Below are 21765 nucleotides of genomic sequence, written 5' to 3' on the forward strand. Positions count from 1 at the left end.
CGGGTGGGTTTAGGGATCAGGGGTGGAGACAGGTATGATTAGGTATATGTAAGGTGGGAGGAGTTCAATCTGGATTCAACCACACCCCCTGGATCTTGTTAGGGTTAGGGTTAGGTTCTGCAGTGAGAACCAACTTCCAAATTTCGGACCAAAATTTCGGGCACAGTGTGCAATGACCCAAAGGTAATCAAAAATCTGTTTACATGGTAGATTCTTAATCAGAGTATTGTCTTAATGTTAAAATCGGAATATTGTTGTCCATGTAAACATACTGAGTGAGTAGTTTAGTAAACAGAAGGAATGAATCCAGCTCTGGCTAATGTTCTTTTCATCATCTTACCTGACGGGAACGGCCTTGGGAAGGGCATTGATGTTGTTGTGCTGATACTTGGGCCTGTTGTCCATGGTGCGCGTGAACGTGTCGACCCCGCTGTCGGTGTCCAGGGGCTGGGGCGAGATTTGAGGTTTCAGGTTGTTGTTCACACTGGGTTTGGACTGTGTGTCGTTGGGAAGCAGGTTGTGGTTGAATTTGGGGCTCTCAAACTTGCGCTCGAAGGGTCGGGCGGAGCTGGTGTAAGGTTTGGGGACGTAGCGGTTGTAGCTGGTAGGGACGCCTAGCGTTTTGGGAGGGGCGTCCATGCCGTTGATAGTAGACTTGGGGGGCAGGTAGCTGGTCTGGATGGGGTCGTCCCGGGTGGGAGCTCTGAGAGCCAACAAGTCCGGTTTGGCTTTGGGAGAGCTGTGAGGATCTGGCAGCGAGTTCACTGGGAGATCAGAGAGAATGCATCCAGTTTTTGACGTGGTGTAAAAAATTATGCAATCTCATTGGTATTAGCATTGATTTCTGAAATTCTGGCAATATAAGAACACTGACAATATGGACATACACTATGCAAGGGGGGTAGTTCTTTAACTTAGGATTTATATATATATATATATATATATATATATAATATATATATATATATATATATTATATATATATATATATATATTTCCCATAGAAAATTCATTTTAACTTGATCACATTTTCATTTGCTAGTTTTTAAATGTTTTCTTAGTATACATTTTATAATTTGATCTAGATTCCAAAACTCCAAAACCCATAGGAATTATTGCTATTTAGGAACTATATAGGAATGATTATTTTCATTGTTTAATTAACTTTTTTGTTTTATTTATCATTTATGGTGTGAAATTAATCTGGAAATTAATGTGGAAATATTATTTGTGTGTATTTAGGATACAAAGGTGGCAGGTATTTTATTCCAAAAAAAATTTAAATGTTAATGTCATTTATTTATGGTGAAAAAAATAATCTGTATTAAAAAAAAGAAAAAACACATTTCCAGTAATTAATTGTTAATGTTTTTGTAAACTGACATTTTTTTCAATGACGTTTTAATACAGAGATTTTACAATGCAGAATTTTCAGTCATTCTGTATTTTTTTTAAATTATGCAATAAGTGTGAAAATATTATTTGTGTGTAGGCAACACATTGTATTCCAAAAATGTTTAAAATGCAATTTACAAAACAGAAAGCTATCAAACACAATATATAATTTGAGATGTAATGAAAAAGACACTGGTGGAAATATTCATAACTGTAAGAAAAAAAGACAATACCTCTCCCTGTGATGTTTGTTTAAACGCTGTTGGACATTATTAGCAGACAAATTAAACTAGTATGAGTATAAACAAATACACATTTTCTGAAAGTCCACAAAGCCCAGAGTACCATGAACACTCAAGACTCATTCTTACCCTCGATGTTGCTGAGTTTGGGCAGGGATGTGGGTGGAGCAGCGGGTGTAGGTTGGCTGTATGGAGCAGGTGACGGGTTGACGGGCGGCAAGGGCTCGTACCTCTTGTCCACAGGACTCACCTTCTCCACAGACTCCGTCCTGAAACAGAAAGTGTGTGAAAGAGTGTGTACGATATATATCAGAGCTCCATCAACATACAAGAGTTAATACTGTCTGTATAGCATGTGAGACGGTACCTGGCGAAAGGATATGCGATCTGGGGCTGAGGAGGTTTGGGCGGCTCGTGGTAGCGATTGATTCCAGTGTTGGGCTGAGTCATGCCCTTGTTGTCAAAGCTGCGGCGGTCAAAATACGACAGCTGCTTCCTGTAATACTCTTCATCTTCATCTGGGTCATAGTGGTTGGAGCGGACCACGTCGTCCCCTACACGCGGCTGAGGTTTCTGGGGCTCTGGGGCTCTAGGAGCAGAAAAAAGAAAATCATCAAAAGGTGTGATCTTAACTGTATTATGTAACATCTAATGGTATTTTCCAGAATGGAAGATCAGTCAGCAGAGGGCACTACAGGATTACATTAGCATTCTCCACTAACAACACAAACTGTATGCGGACCACTACTGCTAAAAATAGTGTGAAACAGAGGTCAGTTTGAAACTAAATCATGTAAACAATAGAATAAAACAATGTGTTAACTTAAGACAATATTATTTCTGGGTTACTCCATGGTTTACAGGCTCTGTGGCTAATGAACTCCCATGACTTCTCCAGTCCTTTTATTATAAATACAGGCTCTGCTGACGTTTGTAGGTGAACATATATACTACTACTGCTCAAAGGTTTGGGGCTGGTAAGATTTTTTTTTTTTTAATTAATCGTTTTATTCAGCAAGTTCACATATTAAATGATCAAAAGTGACAAGTAAAGACATTAATAGTGACAAATAATGTTTTTAAATAGATGTTTTTTTCAACCTTCCATCCATCAAAAAATTTATCAGTTTACACAGCAGAACAGTTTTCAACACCGTGCTGTTTTACTCTCATTGAGATACTATTACAGTTTTTGTTAATATTTAAAATTTTAAAGCTTTAGTAATTTAGATTTTGTCATTTTTTTGTCAGGTTTTGTTCTTAAATGTGTAGATGTGTTTATTGTTTTTAATGTTTTCATTCATTTTTATTTAAGTTCTAGTTAAGTACATCAAGTTAAAGTAACTTTAACTAGTTAGATTTTTTTTATTTTATTTTTTTTCAGTTAACTTAATTTATTTTATTAGTAATGAAAATGTTTCATGGTTTAGTCTTAGTTAACTGTAATAACCCTGTTTCAACATTGATAATGTTAAGAAATGTTTCTTGAGCAGCAAATCAGCATATTCAAATGATTTCTGAAGGATCATGTGACACCGAAGACTGGAGTAATGATGCTGAAAACTCAGCTTTCATCACAGGAATTAATCACATTTTAAAATATATTTTTGATCAAATAAATGCAGCCTTGGTGAGCATAAGACGCTTTTCATTTCAAACATTTTAAACAATCTCACAGACCCAAACTTTCAAACGGTACAGTAAGTATGTGGCTGTACCTGTAAGAGGGTTTCTCCTGCTCCAGGTTGCTGAGAGAGTTGGCTTTAAGCACAGGACCCGGTGTGCTCACAGGTTTTGGGAAATCTGTGGGCTGAAGAAGAAAGTGCATGCATCCTGTCAACACATTTACATAACCCTTCTTCTCTGTGCAAAATTTTACACTACAATATTAAGTCATGTTTAAATTATTACCAACAAAGCCCTAAATGGAAAACTCAAGGTTAAATGTGACCCTGGACCACAAAACCAGTCATAAGTAGCACAGGTGTATTTGTAGCAATAACCAACAATACATTGTATGGGTCAAAATTAAACAAAATTATTTTATGCCAAAAATCATTAGGATATGAAGTAAAGATCACGTTCCATGAAGATAATTTGTAAATTTCCTACTGTAAATATATTAAAACTTAATTTCTGATTAGTAATATGCATTGCTAACAACTTCATTTGAACAACTTAACAGGCGATTTTCTAAATATTTAGATTTTTTTGTACCCTCAGATTCCAGATTATCTCAGCTAAATACTGTCCTATCCTAACAAACATACATCAATGGAAAGCTTTTTTATTCAGGTGATGTATAAATCTCAATTTCAAAAAAACTGACCCTTATGACTGGTTTTGTGGTCCAGGGTCAAATAACATCAAAGGGACAGAAACGTACCTTAATTCCCGCTACTTCTGGCGTATCCTTGGCTCGGTCAACAGACACGGAGCGCTTGTTCTCGAACATTTTGACCCGGTTGAGCACAGACTGGGGCTTCATGGCAGGGTCTTCATCATCGTCATCATCCCTGGGGGGAGGAGGCAATGGTTTGGGAGCTGCAGGGTGAGGCGGATCTCCTGAAGACAAGATGGCCTCGGGTTTGGGAGGCGGAGCGGGAGGTTCAGAGTTCATCATGGGCTCGTGCGGCGCTGCTTTATACGCTCGGTTCGGGTTGTACGAGGGTCTCATTGGAGCATCGCCGTAATACTGCTTGGGCGGATCAGGGGAGCGATGCGCATTGCCTGGGAACCCATGCGGATGGGACTCGAAGGGTGAGCGGGCGTCGTAGGAGACCGGATGGGGCGGAGGAGGCGGCTCTTCATAGCGCACTGGAGCGGGTTTAGCGTGTCGCAGCCGGTTATCGTAACCCATTGGGGACACGCCATCATATTGGGACTGAGGGGGGCTGAAATCCCTGGATGGGCCATCCTCGTATGGAGAGCGGGGTTCGTACCCCAGTGGAGGAGGAGGAGGCTGGTGGGCCTGAGGGTAGCCGGAAGCGGGCGGCGCTTGGGGTGAAGTCTGCTGCTGGTCGTAAGGGGGCCACTGCTCGTTGTAGTGAGGCACACGGTTGTCGTAGTGCAGGTGCGGGTCATAATTGTGAGGCTTTGGTTGTGCGTAGCCGCCACCGTCATAGCCATAAGGCGGGTGCTCGTACTGGCGGTATGGCTGTTGGTCCTGGTAGACAGGCTGGTGGCTGTAGGAGAGCGAGGTGGGGGGGCCTAGAGGCTGCTGCTGCTGCTGGGGAGGGGGAGGCTTCACGCCGTGGTTCACTCGCACCGGCTCATCCACGCTGTACAGATCCTTTTTATACATCTGTGAGGGACAAAACGTCAGCTGTGAGAGCCGGTTTGACTGAAAAGGCTCAAACGGGATACAAAAATTTTGCAAAACAACCTCAGTCACTATAGCTAATGAAACAGAGCCAAAAAAAAAAAAAACCAGGCAACATATTTCAAATTAGCTGTAATGAAATATTTAAGTACTAGATTATCATTTCTTTCAGGAAATACAGTACAAGTGCTTGCAAGTCAGTAAAAAAAAAAAAAAAAAAAAATTATGTATGTATGATTTAAGTTAAGGTCAGGTTTTTGGCTTTGGTTGCTGTCCGCAAGAAATCAACAGAATGTTCATCAGCGTGAACCAATGGAAATAAAATAAGCTGACAATACAGTCACTTTTTCTAACAGTAATAGTTATATAAAATATAATGCATACGATTAGAACAAAAAAAATACTAGAAGGTTTTTATGTTTTAAACTTAATATATAATGAATAAATTCATCACCAACAAAAAATAAAAATAAGTAAATAAAAATTATAGGTTTAAAATAATGTGGTTTTATTTCATAAGTCAATGGCAAATTTTCTATACAATTATTTCTCTCTCTCTCTTTATATATATATATATATATACTGTACACACACACACTACTAATAATTGATATTTTTGTTTTGTTTTATTTTCTTTAAAGAAGTCTCTTATGATAACCATGACTAGATTTATTTGAGCACAAATACAGTAAAAATAGTGATACAAAAAACTTTATTTCAAAATATAATTAATTCCTGTGATGCAAAGCTAATTTTCAGCATTATTCCAGTCTTCAGTGTCACATGATCCCTCAGAAATTATTCTAATGTGTTGATTTGATGCTTAATTATGATCATTTTTGGTGCTCAATTATTATGGCATTCTATGAATGTTTGATATATAAATATTGCGCTGCCTTGCAAGCACTGAAATTGAACTCAATCCTGAGCAATACCCCCCCACCCATTAATAACTGATTAATTTATTATGCAATAAAACAAGCTTCTTACCAACTTACTACTAAGCTCTACATTTCTACATTTTGATAAGAAGTCCTTCAAACATGTACAGCACCTCCACTCGGTTACACTTCTTTGATTCCTCATCTTTAGTAAAATCTAATCAATTTATAATAGGTGCAAGTGGAGCTTTAACTATGTCTTATTCATTGTTTGAAAGGCTGCTTCTCAAGCTTCAAAGTATAGCCTGAAGACAGTAGAGCTGTAAAAGGTCCAACGCCTCCTATAAGACAACTTAACATAATCACAGAAGCTCTTACATAACGTCTTCATCTATGAAAAGAAACACTGGTTATGAAGACATTATGCAGGATTAGTCCAGTTGTTTTCCTTTTACATTGCTGTAAGTACTGTCTGCAGGTTAAATGAACATGCAACTACAGAAGTCCATTCTTGCAAATCAGGGAAAGGTCCATTTGCAATTAAGTCTACAGTGCATCCAGCGGTCGTCCGTACAGGTGTGATTCAGGTCAAAGCCAAACGCTACCATCAAGGCTATCACTACAGATTAGGGCCAGGCGATACAGCTTGATCCATTATTTACATCGAACAGCACAGTATGTTTAAAATGATTAATTCAAGAACTAAAATGCAGGGAAAATAATCAAGGTTTCAGTTTTTCAATAAATAAAACGAAAAATAATTTCAAGTGATTTGCACTAATAAAATAATACATAAAAATTATATGGGAGAAATTATTCCAATGAAAATTATGTTGATGCAAACAATAATACAAGAAAATAAAATTATATAATATGCATAATTTTACTAAAGCATTTTAATATATTTTAAAAATATGTATTATAAATGTATGTGAACATTTTAAGTGATGATATACATAAATCACTGAATCAGTTATGAACTGACTCCTTACAGTGGACTGTTTGTACTGATTAATGAAAATGATTCATATTTTTATGACTGTAATTACACAATTAAAACCTTATTATCTTAAATCTTGAATGTTGTCTTAATGCTCTCATGGGTCACAAGACGATGCAAAGTTTACAGAATTTTTTTTGTTGACAAAATTCTGACTTTTAAATGGAAGTCTGTTCATACTATCGAATAAAAAAAAAATCATAATATTTTAATTCCGCAATTCAGATTTTTATTTTATTATTACTATTATTATTTTCTTAAATTTTACAGTTCGAATTATGTTTCTATATATTCTAAAGATTACTTTTTTTCCTCAGAATTCTGAGTTTACATCGTGCATTTCTCTTTTTTTGGCACCACGGAATAAAAAATAAATAAAGTCATTGCGACTTTTTAAACTCACAATTCCAAGTTCTCGCAATTCTGAATTTATATCCCACACTTCCTCCTACATTTTTGCATTTATATCTTAAATTTTCGAGTCTCACAATTCAGGAAAAAAAATTCTCGCCATTCACAATTTGGACTTTTTCCTCCCAGTTCTGAGTTTACATTTGAGACACAAAAACTCACAAACTCACAACTGGAAATAAGTCCGTAATTATATCGTCCAAATAAAAAGTGCAGTAAAACAGTCACACATTCGCAAAGTTGCACCATTTCAAATAGCCGTCACATTCATGACTATGCAATATATCGCCCAGCCCTACTACAGACAGAACAAGCTGAAAGAAACGTCATAATTTAGGAGCCATGCAAGAGGAAGTACGAGGCAAGATGTGAGGAGGCTGCACTTCTACTTATGCCAAGGGCCCTCGTCCTCCTGTGATGCATGTGTACCAGTTACACAGTCTCTGCCGTAGTGTCAGAGGAACACACGCAGCACACGCGTGGGGTGGGCGGAGCATTCATGCAGACAGTGGAGTGTGAGGAGTCAAAGAAAAGAGTGATAGACACAGGCAAGGTTGAGAAAGAGAGCGCTGGTCTGAACCGGGCCAGGAGCGGGTCCAGCTTCCGGTGGTGCTGGTACCTTTGGATCTGGGCCAGGAGGAAGCAACTTGTGGGGGTCGTGTGTTGGGGGCTGAGCGAGCTCAGGGTCGGGCTGGGGGTCAGGAACGGGGACTGGGCTGTTAAGGGAGTTTGCCTGAGGGGTGCCAGACGGCTCCTCTGGGTTCGTACCCACTAGTGGCGAGGTGGGTTGGACAGCAGGGGGCGCTGCTGCCGCTGCAGAGGGAGGGGGCGGTGAGGCCAGAGCAGCCTCTGTTTGCTGTGGAGTATGGGGCAAAGAGGTTACAGACAGCACCAGCTACAACTAGCAGCTACGACCACCAAAGCATCCTTAACCAGCTTAACTGGTAGCTACTGAAAGCTGAATAAGAGTTTGTCTGGTAAAGAATATCACCTGGTCATACAAACTTAAGTGTGCTTTTGAATAAAATAGTGTCTTTATCTTTACAGGAAACAGAAACTATGTAGTGGTCCAGTCCTGTGGCATATGCAGTTTAAAATGTTATTAGGGCAGGAAATACAGGTTTACATTTCAGATAAATCAAAAGGAAAATGGTTTTTGTTGAGTTATATGGTCATTTCTACTATGCAGTACATTCTGGTATATATTTTGTATAATTTTGTATAAATATTTGTATAAATTGTACAAAAAAAAAAAAAAAAAAAAATTCTACCAAGCTACTTAGCACCTTTATATAAAACAAATAATGATAGATAGAAAGAAAGAAAGCTAGATAGATAGATACAAAACAATAAAATAAATAAAAACCTACTAAGCTGACACCCTTATTTAAGCTAACTCTCCTCACTAAACAACGGCTAACTTTAGATTCTTATTTCCATCTTGTAAGGTTCCTTCTTATTAATTTTCTTGCCAGTATGCGAATAGGTTATAATTAGTATTTTTTTAATTAAGTGCCTGAGCATCTTTTATAGAAATACTTCATTAATTTACAATAAAAGAATATTCGTTTTTTTTTTTTAAAGTTAGAGAGTTTAAGAAGCACTGCATTGCAGAAATGACCCACATAAACCTTTACAGAAGTTCCAATGAAATGAACAGTAAAAGTAACCAACACACACACACACAATGGTACTCATATTCTGTACCTGCTGAGGTGCTGCCATCTTAAACCCGGCCGGGTCGATGCGGTTAACTGGCTCCGGTTGTGGCACAGCATGCTGGTAGCTCGGGTACCCAGCTGCGTCCTGGATGACCGGCGGGTCCTCTCGGACAGGTTCAGATGAGCGTGTGATGGCAGGCTCGCTGGGCAGTCCTACCTCGTCGTTCATGGTCTCATCCAGCTCCTGGTCGGTGTAGGCCCCACCCTCTGTATCTGTGTCCTCGTAGTCAGAAGTGTGGCGGCTGTCGGTGCTGTACATGCTGTACTCGCTGCCCGGTGCTGAGAGGTAGGAGAGGCGGTCGTCGTGGATGTCAAGGTCATCGTCAGGAGCGCCATCTGCCTGCATGTGGAGAGGGGGGGGAGGGATGGTTAGGATGAGTTTGATGACCCACAGCAGTGGAAATGAAATGATGGATGGGTGAGAGTGGAAACTGATGCATATCAAACGCTTGGACTGTAACCGTGTAAAAGCAGAAATAGCTCTGCTTTTTTTGCTCTTAAATGTTTGTTTTTTTCATTATAGTAAACAAATGGAATATTTTACATGGGTACTAACCAAATAAATGAATTTACAGAAAAGAAATATAGTTTTTAGCAGAAATTGTTTTAGGGATACACGATATATTTGTTTGATATCGGTTATCAGCCGATATTAGACATTTTATTGTATCAGAAATATATTGGCTGAGAGTTATATTCAGATTTATTTAGTTTTTCAATTTTAACTATGGTTATATAATTATTATATATTCAGTTATACAGTTTACTAATAATAGAAAGCCAAATTCTTCTGACAACTCTGCCAAACATAAATACTGATCATTCAAATGCCGATAATTATAAAATTTCAAACAGCCTTGTTGATATATGCTAACCACTTATTACAAATGCATTTATATAGTCATCATTTATTCAGCCATTGGTGGTTTTAGTGATGTCAAAATAAAAGTTCTGACACTTATTGGGCAAACAAAAAAAAAAAAGGAAAATGTCAGTCAATATATTTGGCCTTGCTGATATAATAGTCAACCACCAATTATAATTACAGATATTTTATTGTTACAGATTTTTTAGTGCTGTCATAATAAAAGTCCAACCAAACAAAAAACCATAGAGCCCAAAGGCGATGTATAAAAAATGCAAAGAGGCCTAAGCAATGTATAGGTCAACCACTAATTACAAGTACAGTTATGCAATTATCTTTTACTGAGGCATTGGCAGTGTTAGTGTTGTCAAAAGAAAAGTCCTGCTTTCAACAACAAAAAGAAAAAATTAAAGCTGATGCCCATTAATAAAATGATAAAAAACCAAACAAAACCAAAAAAAAAAAAAAGAAGGAAGCATCGTTCGATATACCAGCCTTGGCAATATATAACTCAACCACATATCATAGATATATAATTATTACCGGTACTCATTCAAATACAGTGTAACTATAGCTAAATATTTAACCACAGAATGACCACGACTGATCAATCAGAATCAAGTATTCCAGGGGGCTCTAGACAAATAAGAAACATTTGGAAATTGAGGCACAAAACTAGAGAAGCTTACCTTGCCCTCTGAGACCCAGACCAACTGGTTCTGCTGCTGCTGGATGGTCTCTTTCAAAGCGCCATACCACCCGTCGTTCATGTTGTTTAAGTTGATGGTGGCTGAAAGGAAGTAGAGCCGCAATTTACTTAACTACAAATACACCACAAATGGTACTTTTACAGCTTGCAAAAGTTCTCATTCAATATATGGACTAGATTGTCCTGGGCATGCTTCAAAAATGCTCCTTTTGTGTTCCATGAACTAAAGAAAGTCTAACACAGATTTTTGTAACAACATGAGACTAATGATATTATTTTGATTTATGGGTCTACTCACTGGTGAAGAGGTGATGGTTGTTCTTTCTCAGTTTGAGAGCACGCTCATACAGCTTCCGGGCGCTCTTCCTGGACTCGGGACAGAGCCTGGTCCTCATGTTCTTGACACCCTGCTTGCTGTCGGGATTCAGGAACACCACGATGGGGTACCACTGAGCGTAATTCAGACGATCCACCGCATTGGGGGTGATATCCAGCACAGCATGCTTGTCCTAGCAGCACAAACAGAATCGTGAGACACCAGCTGGGTCTTTGCAGGGTCTGTGAGTCTACATTCACGAGATGAGCAGATGGAATGGCAGTTAACTAAATTATCCGAGTCCATACTCACTCGGTCAATGATCTGTTTAATGGTATGGAGACGGATGATTCCAGAGCTGCGCTGGTCTGTGCCTGCGTCTCTGGGTTCACTCTCTGAGGGAAGGAGAATAAGTTGTTTTATACCTTTTTAATATAAGAAAAACTGAAAAATCTCATTCCGAGAACTTACTTGCAAGTTCAAAGAGGTCAGGTCCTTCTCTGGACAGTTTCTCTCTTGCAACATCCGCAATAGGCCCAAAAATGACCACCGGCCTCAAGAAACCAGCTTTTTAAGCAGGAGAAACAACAGGTTAACTAGATATCTACAAAACATTGTCCTTCAATGCAAACATCCACAGACAGACTGGAAATGATTAGCTAAGCTTCAAAAACAGAAGCTCAAACCCGAAATAACCATAGCAACTAAAAGCCTACCTTCTCGGAGAACCACTCTTTCATAAGCGGAGAACTTTGTTTGGACGGGTTGAGCAGAAAGGTCCTCTCTGCTCTTCCTCAGGTTGCGTTTGGAGCTACGGAGGCCTCTGAACCGCCAGAAATCAGCCCGATCCCCTCCTGGAGTCTTTGGGAGAGTGTATTGGACACTCGATAACTGCTCAGCCCTGCAGAGAACATAAAACAACAGCTCAAACTTCAACAACTCTACATATTAAACACATGACTCAATGCAAACTAGTACAAATGGCTTCAGCACCTATTCTTGTTGGGGATGATGCCCCGCTCCACCTCTTGGTGGTTCTTGCCGATGCGGATGGCGAGCCAAGAGCCCAGTTTGCCGTTGTAAAGGGTGTCGACCACTCTGAAGACCTCCCCCTTATTGAAGCTCAGGCCGTAGGGAGACTCCTTCTCGTACTCAAAATGGGTCCTGATGTAGAACGAGTCACCTACGTCGGACTCTACAATGCGCCGGTACACTGGGAAGCAAATAGATTTACAGCATTATTATTTTGCGTTTCTGATAAACCGCTTAAAACAGTTTAAGGTGTTTCGGTGGTCTTATCTGGTTTAGTTTATAAGACAGTCTGACAAGTGTCCAAAATCACTTTAAAACCATTAAGAACCAGATCAGGTTAGGCGGGTTTATTCTTTAGGTTGAATTTTTTAACTTTCATAATATAATGTTGTACAAGATCCTATCCCTCCCCAGAATCTCCTCGCCCTTCCGCATATTACGAAGCTAAAACGGTCCAATTAAACATTTCCCTTTTTGTGTTTTGTTAAGAAAAGCTATTTTAAGTAGCTTGAACGAGATATCAGGATAACACATTTGTTTTTGATCAGGTATTGACCTTATCCTAGCGTTAACTGGATGAGGAAAGCGGTTTTGATTAGCTACATACTCATTTTCAATCTAGCTTATCCTAGTGCTAAAGAAGCTCTTTTGATTAACTAGCACAAGATATTACAATATATCTTTCATTTTCAATCAGGCAGTGAAATATTGCTAACACTTCTAGTTTGGCATAGTGCAAACTGGCTAAAAGCATTACAATAATGCACAAATTTTCACACATTTACGAATGGGGATAGGATCTTGCATCTGGACTGTTTTGAGTAAAACAAAAGCCAGTGGGCTAAATGGTTTACGAACAGGGATTCATATTAAAGTTTAAGAGCTGACATATCCTCACCATCTTTCTTTTTCTGGGCCAGGATGGTGACCTCCTCTCCTTTTGGCAGGTCCAGCAGAAACAGCACTGCCTCCTCGCGGATGATGTTTGCAAAATCCACATTGTTTACCTGGGGAGGGTTTAAAGAAGAGCTATTAGAACAAAAACTAATAGCGAATGAGAGGAAAGTTTCAAGACAGGTTTGTGTAAAAGTGTGACTGTGTGGTGAGGTTTGCGAGAAAGGGAAGGTGAAAAATGTTCTGAATAAAGAATAGACATGTTGGAAAAACCCAGAGAGGAAGAGAAAGAGGCTGTGTTTGGCAGAATGAAGATGGAAATCAACGTCACCAGGGAAACCATCCTGAGAGAAGGCAAGCATCTTCACACACACACACACACTGAGGTTTAACGGCATCTATACAGCACGAGAGGGACATTTTGGAAGTGTGAACCACCATAAAACTAGGACTTCCATTAAAGAGCCCGTAAACAGAAGGTTATAAAAGCCGGGACACCAAATCTCCCTTCACCCACAGGCCTTTAAGAGTCCCACTCCAGTTATTCATCACTAGAGCTAAACGCCACCACAAACATCTTCAGGCTCCAGTGCTGAGAAACTGTAAGAGATGAAATGACTTGAGCATAAACCAAGCAGGTATCAACATCAGACAGAAACGCCCAGTCTCTTTCTCTCACACACACACAACATTAGAATGAAAAACATCATCCTAGAGTTATTATAGCGAACTAAAATGGAAACCATAAAAAATTGTTAATTGAAATAAACATGTACCAAAATAAAATATTAAAAAACTTAAACTCTATTCAGCTAGTTTTACTTAACTAAAATAACTAAACTAAAACTGAAATACAATTTAATTTTTAAGTATTAAATAGAATTATAAAAAAACAAAACTAACAAAAATACTAAAACTTTAACTGAAATTAAAATAAAAAGAAAATATAAAAATAAACAATACTAAAATACTTAAAATAATTTTTAACCAAATATTATTGTGTATTTTAATATTTTAATTTGCATATTGCAAATATTTTGTGCATATTACAAAAATGTGTATTATTATAAACACTAGTTATCATAAAAATGGTTCCAGAATTCAATTTATTTTAAGCCTTAAAAAAATAGTAAGGAGCCGTAAATCAAACTAAACCACTGCACATCCCACGAAGCACTGCAAATCAAATCAGAAATCAAACAAATCAGAAACAGAAGCTCAAAATTACACTACTGACCATGAATCATAAAAATCATACAAATATCTGAAGTTTATTCCAAAATATTCATTTATATACTAATATATAAGCTATTTAAGAGTGAAATTGAAATAATTCATGGGAGTATGTGGTCACTGTTGAGTTCTTTTGCCAGAGCTCTCGCTTCCACAGTAACACCAAACATACAGCAACCTGATGAATTCATCGCTGCCAAAGTGCCCTTTATAGGTAGCTGCCTATATAAACAGCTTTTAGACAGAAGTTGCATTAATTAATCAGTGAAGTGGTTAGAGTGAATCAAAACATGGCCGTCTCACCCTGAGAATCTGGTCTCCCTCCTCCAGGCCCTCTTTAGCAGCAGGACTGTCCTCCAAAACTCCCGCCACAAATATCCCAACATCATTCCCGCCAGCGAGTCTCAACCCTACGCTCTCGCCCTTCTTAAACTTCACCAGCTTCATGCTCGGCCTGAGGGTGGACACACAAACATGAGGACATCTAGGACATTTCATTCTCGATATCTCTAAAACATGGAGTTTGGGGAAAGTTAGTGAGGCGCACCGTAAGATGCTGTCATCGTGCGTGACGCTGGGCACTGGGGCGTCTGCTGGACTGACAGGCAGGTCCACGTCAGGCTGGCCCGGTTGAGCGTACACAGGCTTGGGCTCTGAGGAGATCAAAGCACATTGAGTATTTCAGTACATGCGCACACACAAAAATGTCACCACAGGAGCGTGTCGCGCTCTGGGAGGTCACAGAGACACCCAGCGGGACGGAGCAGGTGTGAAGACACTGTCACAACTGACAAACTCCCGCTGCTCGTCACCGCCTGAGCACAAACCCAGGCGGAGAATAACATGTTCGATCACAGTGTGTTCATGTGTAGTGACCTCTGACCTGGCAGAGGGGGGAGCTGTTTCTCCTCTCTGGCTGCCGTTTGCTCTTTCGGCATCTCCTCCACCATCTTAGCAGGTACAGGAAGCGGCCCAGCCTTTGAGACCCTGTCTTCATCACGGCTTCGGTGGCTGTGGGTAAAGAAAAAGGACAGCACAAAGCAAAGCTGTTAGAATCCCACACATTAAACTCTGGTCTAAATCTGTGAACGAATCGGTCTTTGAATGCTTTGGTCATATCGATTCACAAAGCATTTTAAATCAGTGGATTGTGTGTGAGAAGTTTGTTTGGAAGTAAAAGATTTAGGGTAGTGATATGTTTGAAACTTAAGCAACGCAAAACTTAAAAACAGTCTTAAAAATAGGTTTACCTGGAACAAACAATTTGGATCATGACAGCATTAAACTCAAACATATATATTATTTATAAAGAACACAAATTTGCATAACTTATCGACAATAATATTGACTTTTGCCCTTTTGAATGAATCAAGTTTGAATGATAATCGATGAATCAGTCTTTTGAAACAGTCTGAATGAACCAAACTGCTAACATGACTTTCCAAATTGACTTCACCTACTCTTATGGATTGTACAAAACAACTTAAATTATCATAAGTAACACTGTTAAAGTCGTATTTAACTAAATACTTATTTTCTCACAAAAACAGATATAGACACTACTGGAAAACTTGTGAGTGATAACTGAAACAAACCACTGAATGAGCGTTTTTTTGTTTTTCGGCTCACTGAACAATCCAAACAAACAAAATCACTCAATCTACTGACTGTTATCTGTTGACAAATATCCAATATAATAATACGAATAATACTGTTAATACTAATAATAATTTGATAATTACTTTTTTTACAAAATACGTAAAAACGCCACACTTCTGAAAAAACCTTTGATTGATGACTCAAATTTGTTTTGCTTTTTTTCTTACCAATTCATTTTCTTACCGAAACAAACAACCAAAAATGTGCTCAAATGAATCAGGCATATCGAATATACTTTGAAAATGAAAACATTTCCTCCAAAGGCCAGAAACATTCTCAACACAAGTACCCAAATGCAGATGTGAACGCTTGTTGAACGAAAAACGTGGCTTGGTTACTTAATACGCGGCCTTGCATTATTTCGGCGGTAACAAACCTAAGTACTCTAGGGGGCGATAGAGTTACGCTCATTATCTGTGCTATTGAACCAGAATCAAATTTAACCATCTCCGCTAGATTTTCAATCTGTTGCTCCTGTCATGACAGTAGTCAACCTGGAAGAGAAAACTGACGTTTTACGTGTATGTCCATTATAGTGCCCCTTGTGGCGTCACTGAGAATGCAATGGGAGAAACAAAACTTTTCAAAACTTTGAATAAATTGAACCACAAGCTTATAAAAATGATTTACTGTCTCCAAAGGTGACGCCTGCTGATCAGAATGGTGTAAACACAACAAACCACCTGCTAGCGGCGAACCACAAATTTCGAAGCATTTTGAAAGTGTTATGACATAACAAAGCCTCATTTACTAAAATAATGGGACTTTGACAGTTTCCAACATGCTTCGAAACGTTAATAAAAAACAAATGATTTGCAAAGGTTTCGAAACTTCACAAAGCAGTGTTTCGAAAGCGCCCATCGCTAATTCACGTACTTGGGAGAGTATGTTTCAGGCCGTAAGTGAAAGTACAATCAATAATACACTTTTATACAGGACACTGAAAATATACTGTACAGTGCGGAATGAAATGAGCTTTTGTGCTGTTCGGTTAAAGCTTTTGATGATTAATGCATGCTCTGCTCTCAGCAGGACAACCAAAAACAACACTGCTTTTTCCACACTATCAAGCCTAAGCACACAACCCATAAAACACTGTTTACACAGAAAGACAAATGGCAGATGAGAGCGAGGTAGATGGGGAGAGAGGGAGGATGTTGTGTGGCAAGGGCAGCTAGGTAGTCTTGAAGGTCACAGCTGTGCTTTGCAGCTCCTTTGTTGGACTATATTTAGCACAGCCCATCTGATCTGGAGTAATGGAGGAGACAGAGAGAGAAAGACGGGAAAGAGAAAAGGACTCCAGGTGCACCACCGCCAATGAGGCACTCCAAAAATCGGCATGTGGTCAAAGATGACAGGTCCGGCCTGTGACCTTTATTGTCACGGTAAACAACAGCTAGCGATGTCCACGGACTACAGAAACTGTCCATCTCTGCAGGACCAGGCCGCCACATGTGGTACTGTTTTATTCATGACAACGACGAATATCTTTCCCACCAATTACGGTGTGGCTCAATAAAAAGCCTTGGCTGATGACATTGAGGATGTGTGTGTGGCATAACGCACTATACCTCAAAGTATTAAAGCTATCACCATCCGCTCGAGGGTCTTTATGGATCCCATGATCCATAAAACCGACTATGAAAGAAAAAATAGGCATTGTTGAGAAGGGCGGCACTTGCGGTCACCAATCATGCTCTATTTCAAAGAACTATCACTTTCTGGTACGGGAATGTGAAGAGTTTTTGAACTACATTAAGTTGTGTAATTCAGAAACTCCCCAACTGGTTTTGCCGACCTAACAGTGCCAATTTTTGATCATACAAAAAAAAAAACCTTTTATAATAATAAACTAAGGGGCCCATTAAAATGAATAAATTGGTCTGACTGGATGATGCACATACAACTTCATCACTCAATCACACTTATTTTACAAACAACCTCTTCCAAAACACAGGAGTTAATCCCAAATTTTGGTACAGACATTTTCTTCTCTCTTTCAGGAGTTGATCCTACTTATTTTGCAATGCACCGGTTTCAAAACACTGGTGTGATTCTCTAGTTTTCAAATGAAAGAGAAAAGGGAGGGAAGAGCTTGGCAGGACGTCTTAAAGCACACAGTCTTTCTCCTTAGTTAATAGATTGACAATCCGGAACCAGGCTGGTAAAATCAACTTCCAAAGAGCAAGTGGAAAAATGTTGGATCTCGCTCTTTCACTCTTACAAGATTAAAACAAAGTGGAGGTGTACAATACCTCTCAATGGCAGTTGTTCAGCAAATGCCATGTGACTTATCACTCTGAAAATCATCATGACTTCTCTGACTGGCTGACGGCACCATGAGAATGCCAACAGACCCAACTTTGTGACATGGGAGGTAGCAGACAGGCAAAAATATTAATCTATTTTGATGTATATGCAGGTATTTTCTCTTATGTTCTCAGTGTGACAGAAAATTTTGCTGCATGTTCTCAAACTTCCCATCTAACAGGGAATGTTCTAAGAACATTTAAGCAAGGTTTTCTCAAAGTTGAACAAATGTCTTCTAGTAACGTTAATAGAATGTTTGTTAAAACTTGTTGTGTGTTCTAAAAACCTTTTAGAACATATTTTGTTAACGCAGTACCATGCCGATTCTGACACCATTTTTACGTTTCCACCTAAGAAAAGTTGGATCTGGGACGTAAAAATTGGCTCCTCAAATGGTTCCAGACCTTTAAACCCATTGGTTCCTAAACCAGGAGTTCAGTGATGTCATCCATACCACAAAATAGTTTTCAAATCACAATCTAGCCGGATTGACGGGGCAAAAAGGCAGCTGCCTAAGCTTTCAGGAAGCAGCCGCTGCCTTCACAGATTCCAATTTTTTGTGACTCTTCGCACACGGGGCAGGTGGTGCTTCAATCCTACTGGAAGACTTTCAAGGATGGTTGGCTGAGCAGATGTGCCAGTATTACCAAGAACTCTCTGAGGCAGAGAGGAACTACTACAAACGATGTTAAAAGCAGCATGTTTCCGCCTGCACTGCCAAACTGACAGCAGCAGACCTTTATGTGTGTGTGTACGTTTTTTCGACAGACACCCCTATTTTAGTTTCCACTCAGCAGAAAAGAGGTAACACACAGCTGAGACCAGTTCTTTGAATTTGCATGAGAAATGAGAATGAAGGGATATGTTTAATGTCACAGATGCATGCTGGGATTGGGCATACAAACCAATGAATTTCCTGTGCCCAAGTTGGTTTGTTGGGCTTCAGCCAGATGTGAGAGATGTTGGGATGATGAAATGAACACATCAAGTAGTTCAGGTAAAACAAGAACACCATTTCAGCACACTACACACACACTGGGTTACACAACTTTGAGAAGCACCCACGTCACATGCTTTAGTGCAAAGCTCACAAAAGCGTTAGTTAGTTCGGGACGCTGCGTAAACCGGACCCAAACACTTACACTGGCCGGGTTCTCTGAGCCGTCGGCCCTGCGGCCCTGATTCAAAACAAGAATCAGAAGAAACTTCATGAAAACTCACACACCTGAGGATCTGCAAACGTGTGTGGTCAAATCTGGCTTGTGGCAAGTGTGTAATTTCTTCATCTAAAACATTTGCTTGGATGTAATTGTTCGATAACAGTAAGCAACCGTAAAGCTGACTATTAGGCCGCTCAAAGAAACAAAAAGAGCCGGTTTTTATTGTTCTAGAGAGTTTAGTCTCTTCATAAGTCAACCTACAAATGGCCTACTGATGCTTCCATGTATTTCACCACTGAAAAAATTACACACTTCACCTTTAAATGTAGAGTTTCATTTAGGAGATGAAATTCCTCCCATCCTCTACGGCTGTCACACCCTGGTTTATCTATCTAGGACACTTCCAATTTACAGGAACGTTTTGTCAAGCGCTGCAGTACCGTCTGACAGAGGCTTCTCTCAAACTCCTGTCACAAAGCTGTTCTCATATCAGCGGAGAGCAGGCCAGCAACTCCAGCTCCTAAAGCTGAAATACAACTCAATCTGCTGAGTTTTAAATAAAGACAGGAGGACCTTAAAATTGAGGGGGAAAAACTCAAAAACGGACTATTTGGAGATTATTTGGCTACAAAAAGTGGTAAGTTTGTGTCGCATGAATCAGACATCTGATTTCACTTTTACTAAAATATCTTGTGGCAGCAACCAAAGAAATTGGGGAAAAGAGAAAGTCTATCTGACCTGCCGTTGCTGATCTGTGGTGGAGAGTGTCTGGAGTGGTCCGAGGGCTCGGAGCGGCGGTCCGGGGAACGAGAGCGGCTGCTCCGCTTCCGGTCGTGGGATCGGTTGGAGTGATCGGAGGCCACGGAGTGGATGTCTGAAATATCTAGCAAAAAGATCAAATGATTTCACACCATTACAGGTGTTGTGTTACAGAATTCTAAGTGAACCTGAAGTATTTCTATTGGAATTTCAAATTCTTCCCTAAAAGATCCAAATGGAATAAAATAAGAACAGATTCAGAATTACACAAATAAATATATATACAAAAAGATACATTTATTTGAAAAGTTTTAATGTTTATGTTTTAATGTTTTTTTTTTAGCTAATAAGTTTAATGTTGTTGTCTACTCTGGATATTATTATTATAATTGTTATTTAATTTTTATATTTAATTGGTTAACGTATAGTAGTTTATTAATAGTTAATTTTATTTTAGTTTTAGTAAATTTAGTACTTCAACTTAAACTTGCTTTTTATTATAAAAAATTATTAGAAATTATTAAATTCTAAGTTAGTTGCCAAGCCAACATTTACCATTTTTAAAAGTTTCTTCAAGTTTTCTCATATTTTATAATTCATTTTTTAGCTTTATTTTCAATGATTGTTACAAGTTTCAATTTTAGTTAACAGGAACCACACTGCTTAAAACAAAACAAAAAATGTGTGTCTGGTAAGAAAAAAAAAAATACACATTTGTTACAAAAAAAAATGTGAATAAAATTTAAATAATCTAATAATATAAAAACAAAAACACTAATTGTATAGAAATAATACTACAACAACACCGGGTTTAAATACAAATTTAAATACAAAATACAAAAAGTGTTTCCAACAATTTTCCCAGAGGTTTATGCTTAAAAAAAAAAAAAGTGTCAATGGGGTTAAAAAAAAAAAAAAAAAAAAAAAAAAAAAAAAAAAAAAAAAAAGCTAATTTGTTTTTATATATTCAATGAGAAAAAAATAATGCCACAAAATTACCTTGCATTTTATGGTACTGATAAAACAAATTTAAATCCAAATGCATAAACTGATATTCTAAATATATATATATATATATTCTATATATATATATATATAATATATATAAATGATATATATCATATATACTATATATATATATATATATAAAAAATAAATGTTTCAGTTTACTAAGTAGAACTAATCAACTGCTTCATGAATTAAAGTAACACTGTGTTTTCCACTAAATATTTAAAAACACCACCTGAATGTATAACTGAACAGAACGAATCAAATGCACTTTGAGGTGTGCTATACAGAGACTCTCTCACCGTCTCTGTCAGAGGCATTAGCTGAAGGTATGCTGTCATCCAGGTCTGGGATATTGAGCAGCGTCGCCCTCTCGTCTCTCTGCACCACCATCTTCAGCTTGCCCTTTGACCTCTCGATCAGTTTCTTAGCATCGATCAGGGACAGATTCTCAGTCACCGTGCCATTAATCTAGATGAAGAGTATGATGTCAACATCATACATCTCCATTAGCAAAAATCTGCATTCGTTCATAAATCGTCACATCACTAAATCCGTCACATCAGTCACACTCTCTTCTCTCCTCCCCTACAGGTGCTCATTTCTCGTACCTTGAGCACTACGTCTCCCTCCTGTATGTTTCCGTCTCGGGCTGCCAGGCTCTCGGGGGAAATGTCCTTTACGAAGATGTGGCTGGCCAGGCGAAGCCCGTATTCTGCTACAGAGTAAACCGCAGAAACACATACACAATGTTAGCATATGTTAGCTATAAAGACGTTTTTATCTGACGTAGACCTGCATACAGCAAAATGTCATTGGGCCTAAATGTTAAAAGCCAGCTATATGTT

The 21765-nt window shown here is 38.7% G+C and overlaps 1 protein-coding gene across 1 annotated transcript in view; it reads right to left on the bottom strand.

Moving 5' to 3' along the window:
- The window catches only part of tjp1b (tight junction protein 1b), a 126954-nt gene that overhangs the window by 5779 nt on the left and 99410 nt on the right, over positions 1–21765 (bottom strand). The window contains exons 9-29 of the mRNA XM_042752920.1: positions 21529–21635; positions 21220–21388; positions 19889–20033; positions 19133–19168; positions 14905–15032; positions 14569–14674; positions 14325–14475; positions 12793–12901; positions 11856–12075; positions 11579–11763; positions 11334–11429; positions 11175–11257; positions 10845–11055; positions 10527–10627; positions 8959–9312; positions 7871–8107; positions 4024–4941; positions 3356–3447; positions 2005–2226; positions 1767–1906; positions 341–764 (exon numbers count right to left, since the gene is read on the bottom strand). Of these exons, the coding sequence (XP_042608854.1) occupies positions 341–764; positions 1767–1906; positions 2005–2226; positions 3356–3447; positions 4024–4941; positions 7871–8107; positions 8959–9312; positions 10527–10627; positions 10845–11055; positions 11175–11257; positions 11334–11429; positions 11579–11763; positions 11856–12075; positions 12793–12901; positions 14325–14475; positions 14569–14674; positions 14905–15032; positions 19133–19168; positions 19889–20033; positions 21220–21388; positions 21529–21635 (4234 nt within the window). The remainder of the gene's footprint in view (positions 1–340; positions 765–1766; positions 1907–2004; positions 2227–3355; positions 3448–4023; positions 4942–7870; positions 8108–8958; positions 9313–10526; positions 10628–10844; positions 11056–11174; positions 11258–11333; positions 11430–11578; positions 11764–11855; positions 12076–12792; positions 12902–14324; positions 14476–14568; positions 14675–14904; positions 15033–19132; positions 19169–19888; positions 20034–21219; positions 21389–21528; positions 21636–21765) is intronic.

This window comes from Cyprinus carpio, chromosome B25 (genome assembly GCF_018340385.1).
Source record: "Cyprinus carpio isolate SPL01 chromosome B25, ASM1834038v1, whole genome shotgun sequence".
NCBI lineage: Eukaryota > Metazoa > Chordata > Actinopteri > Cypriniformes > Cyprinidae > Cyprinus > Cyprinus carpio.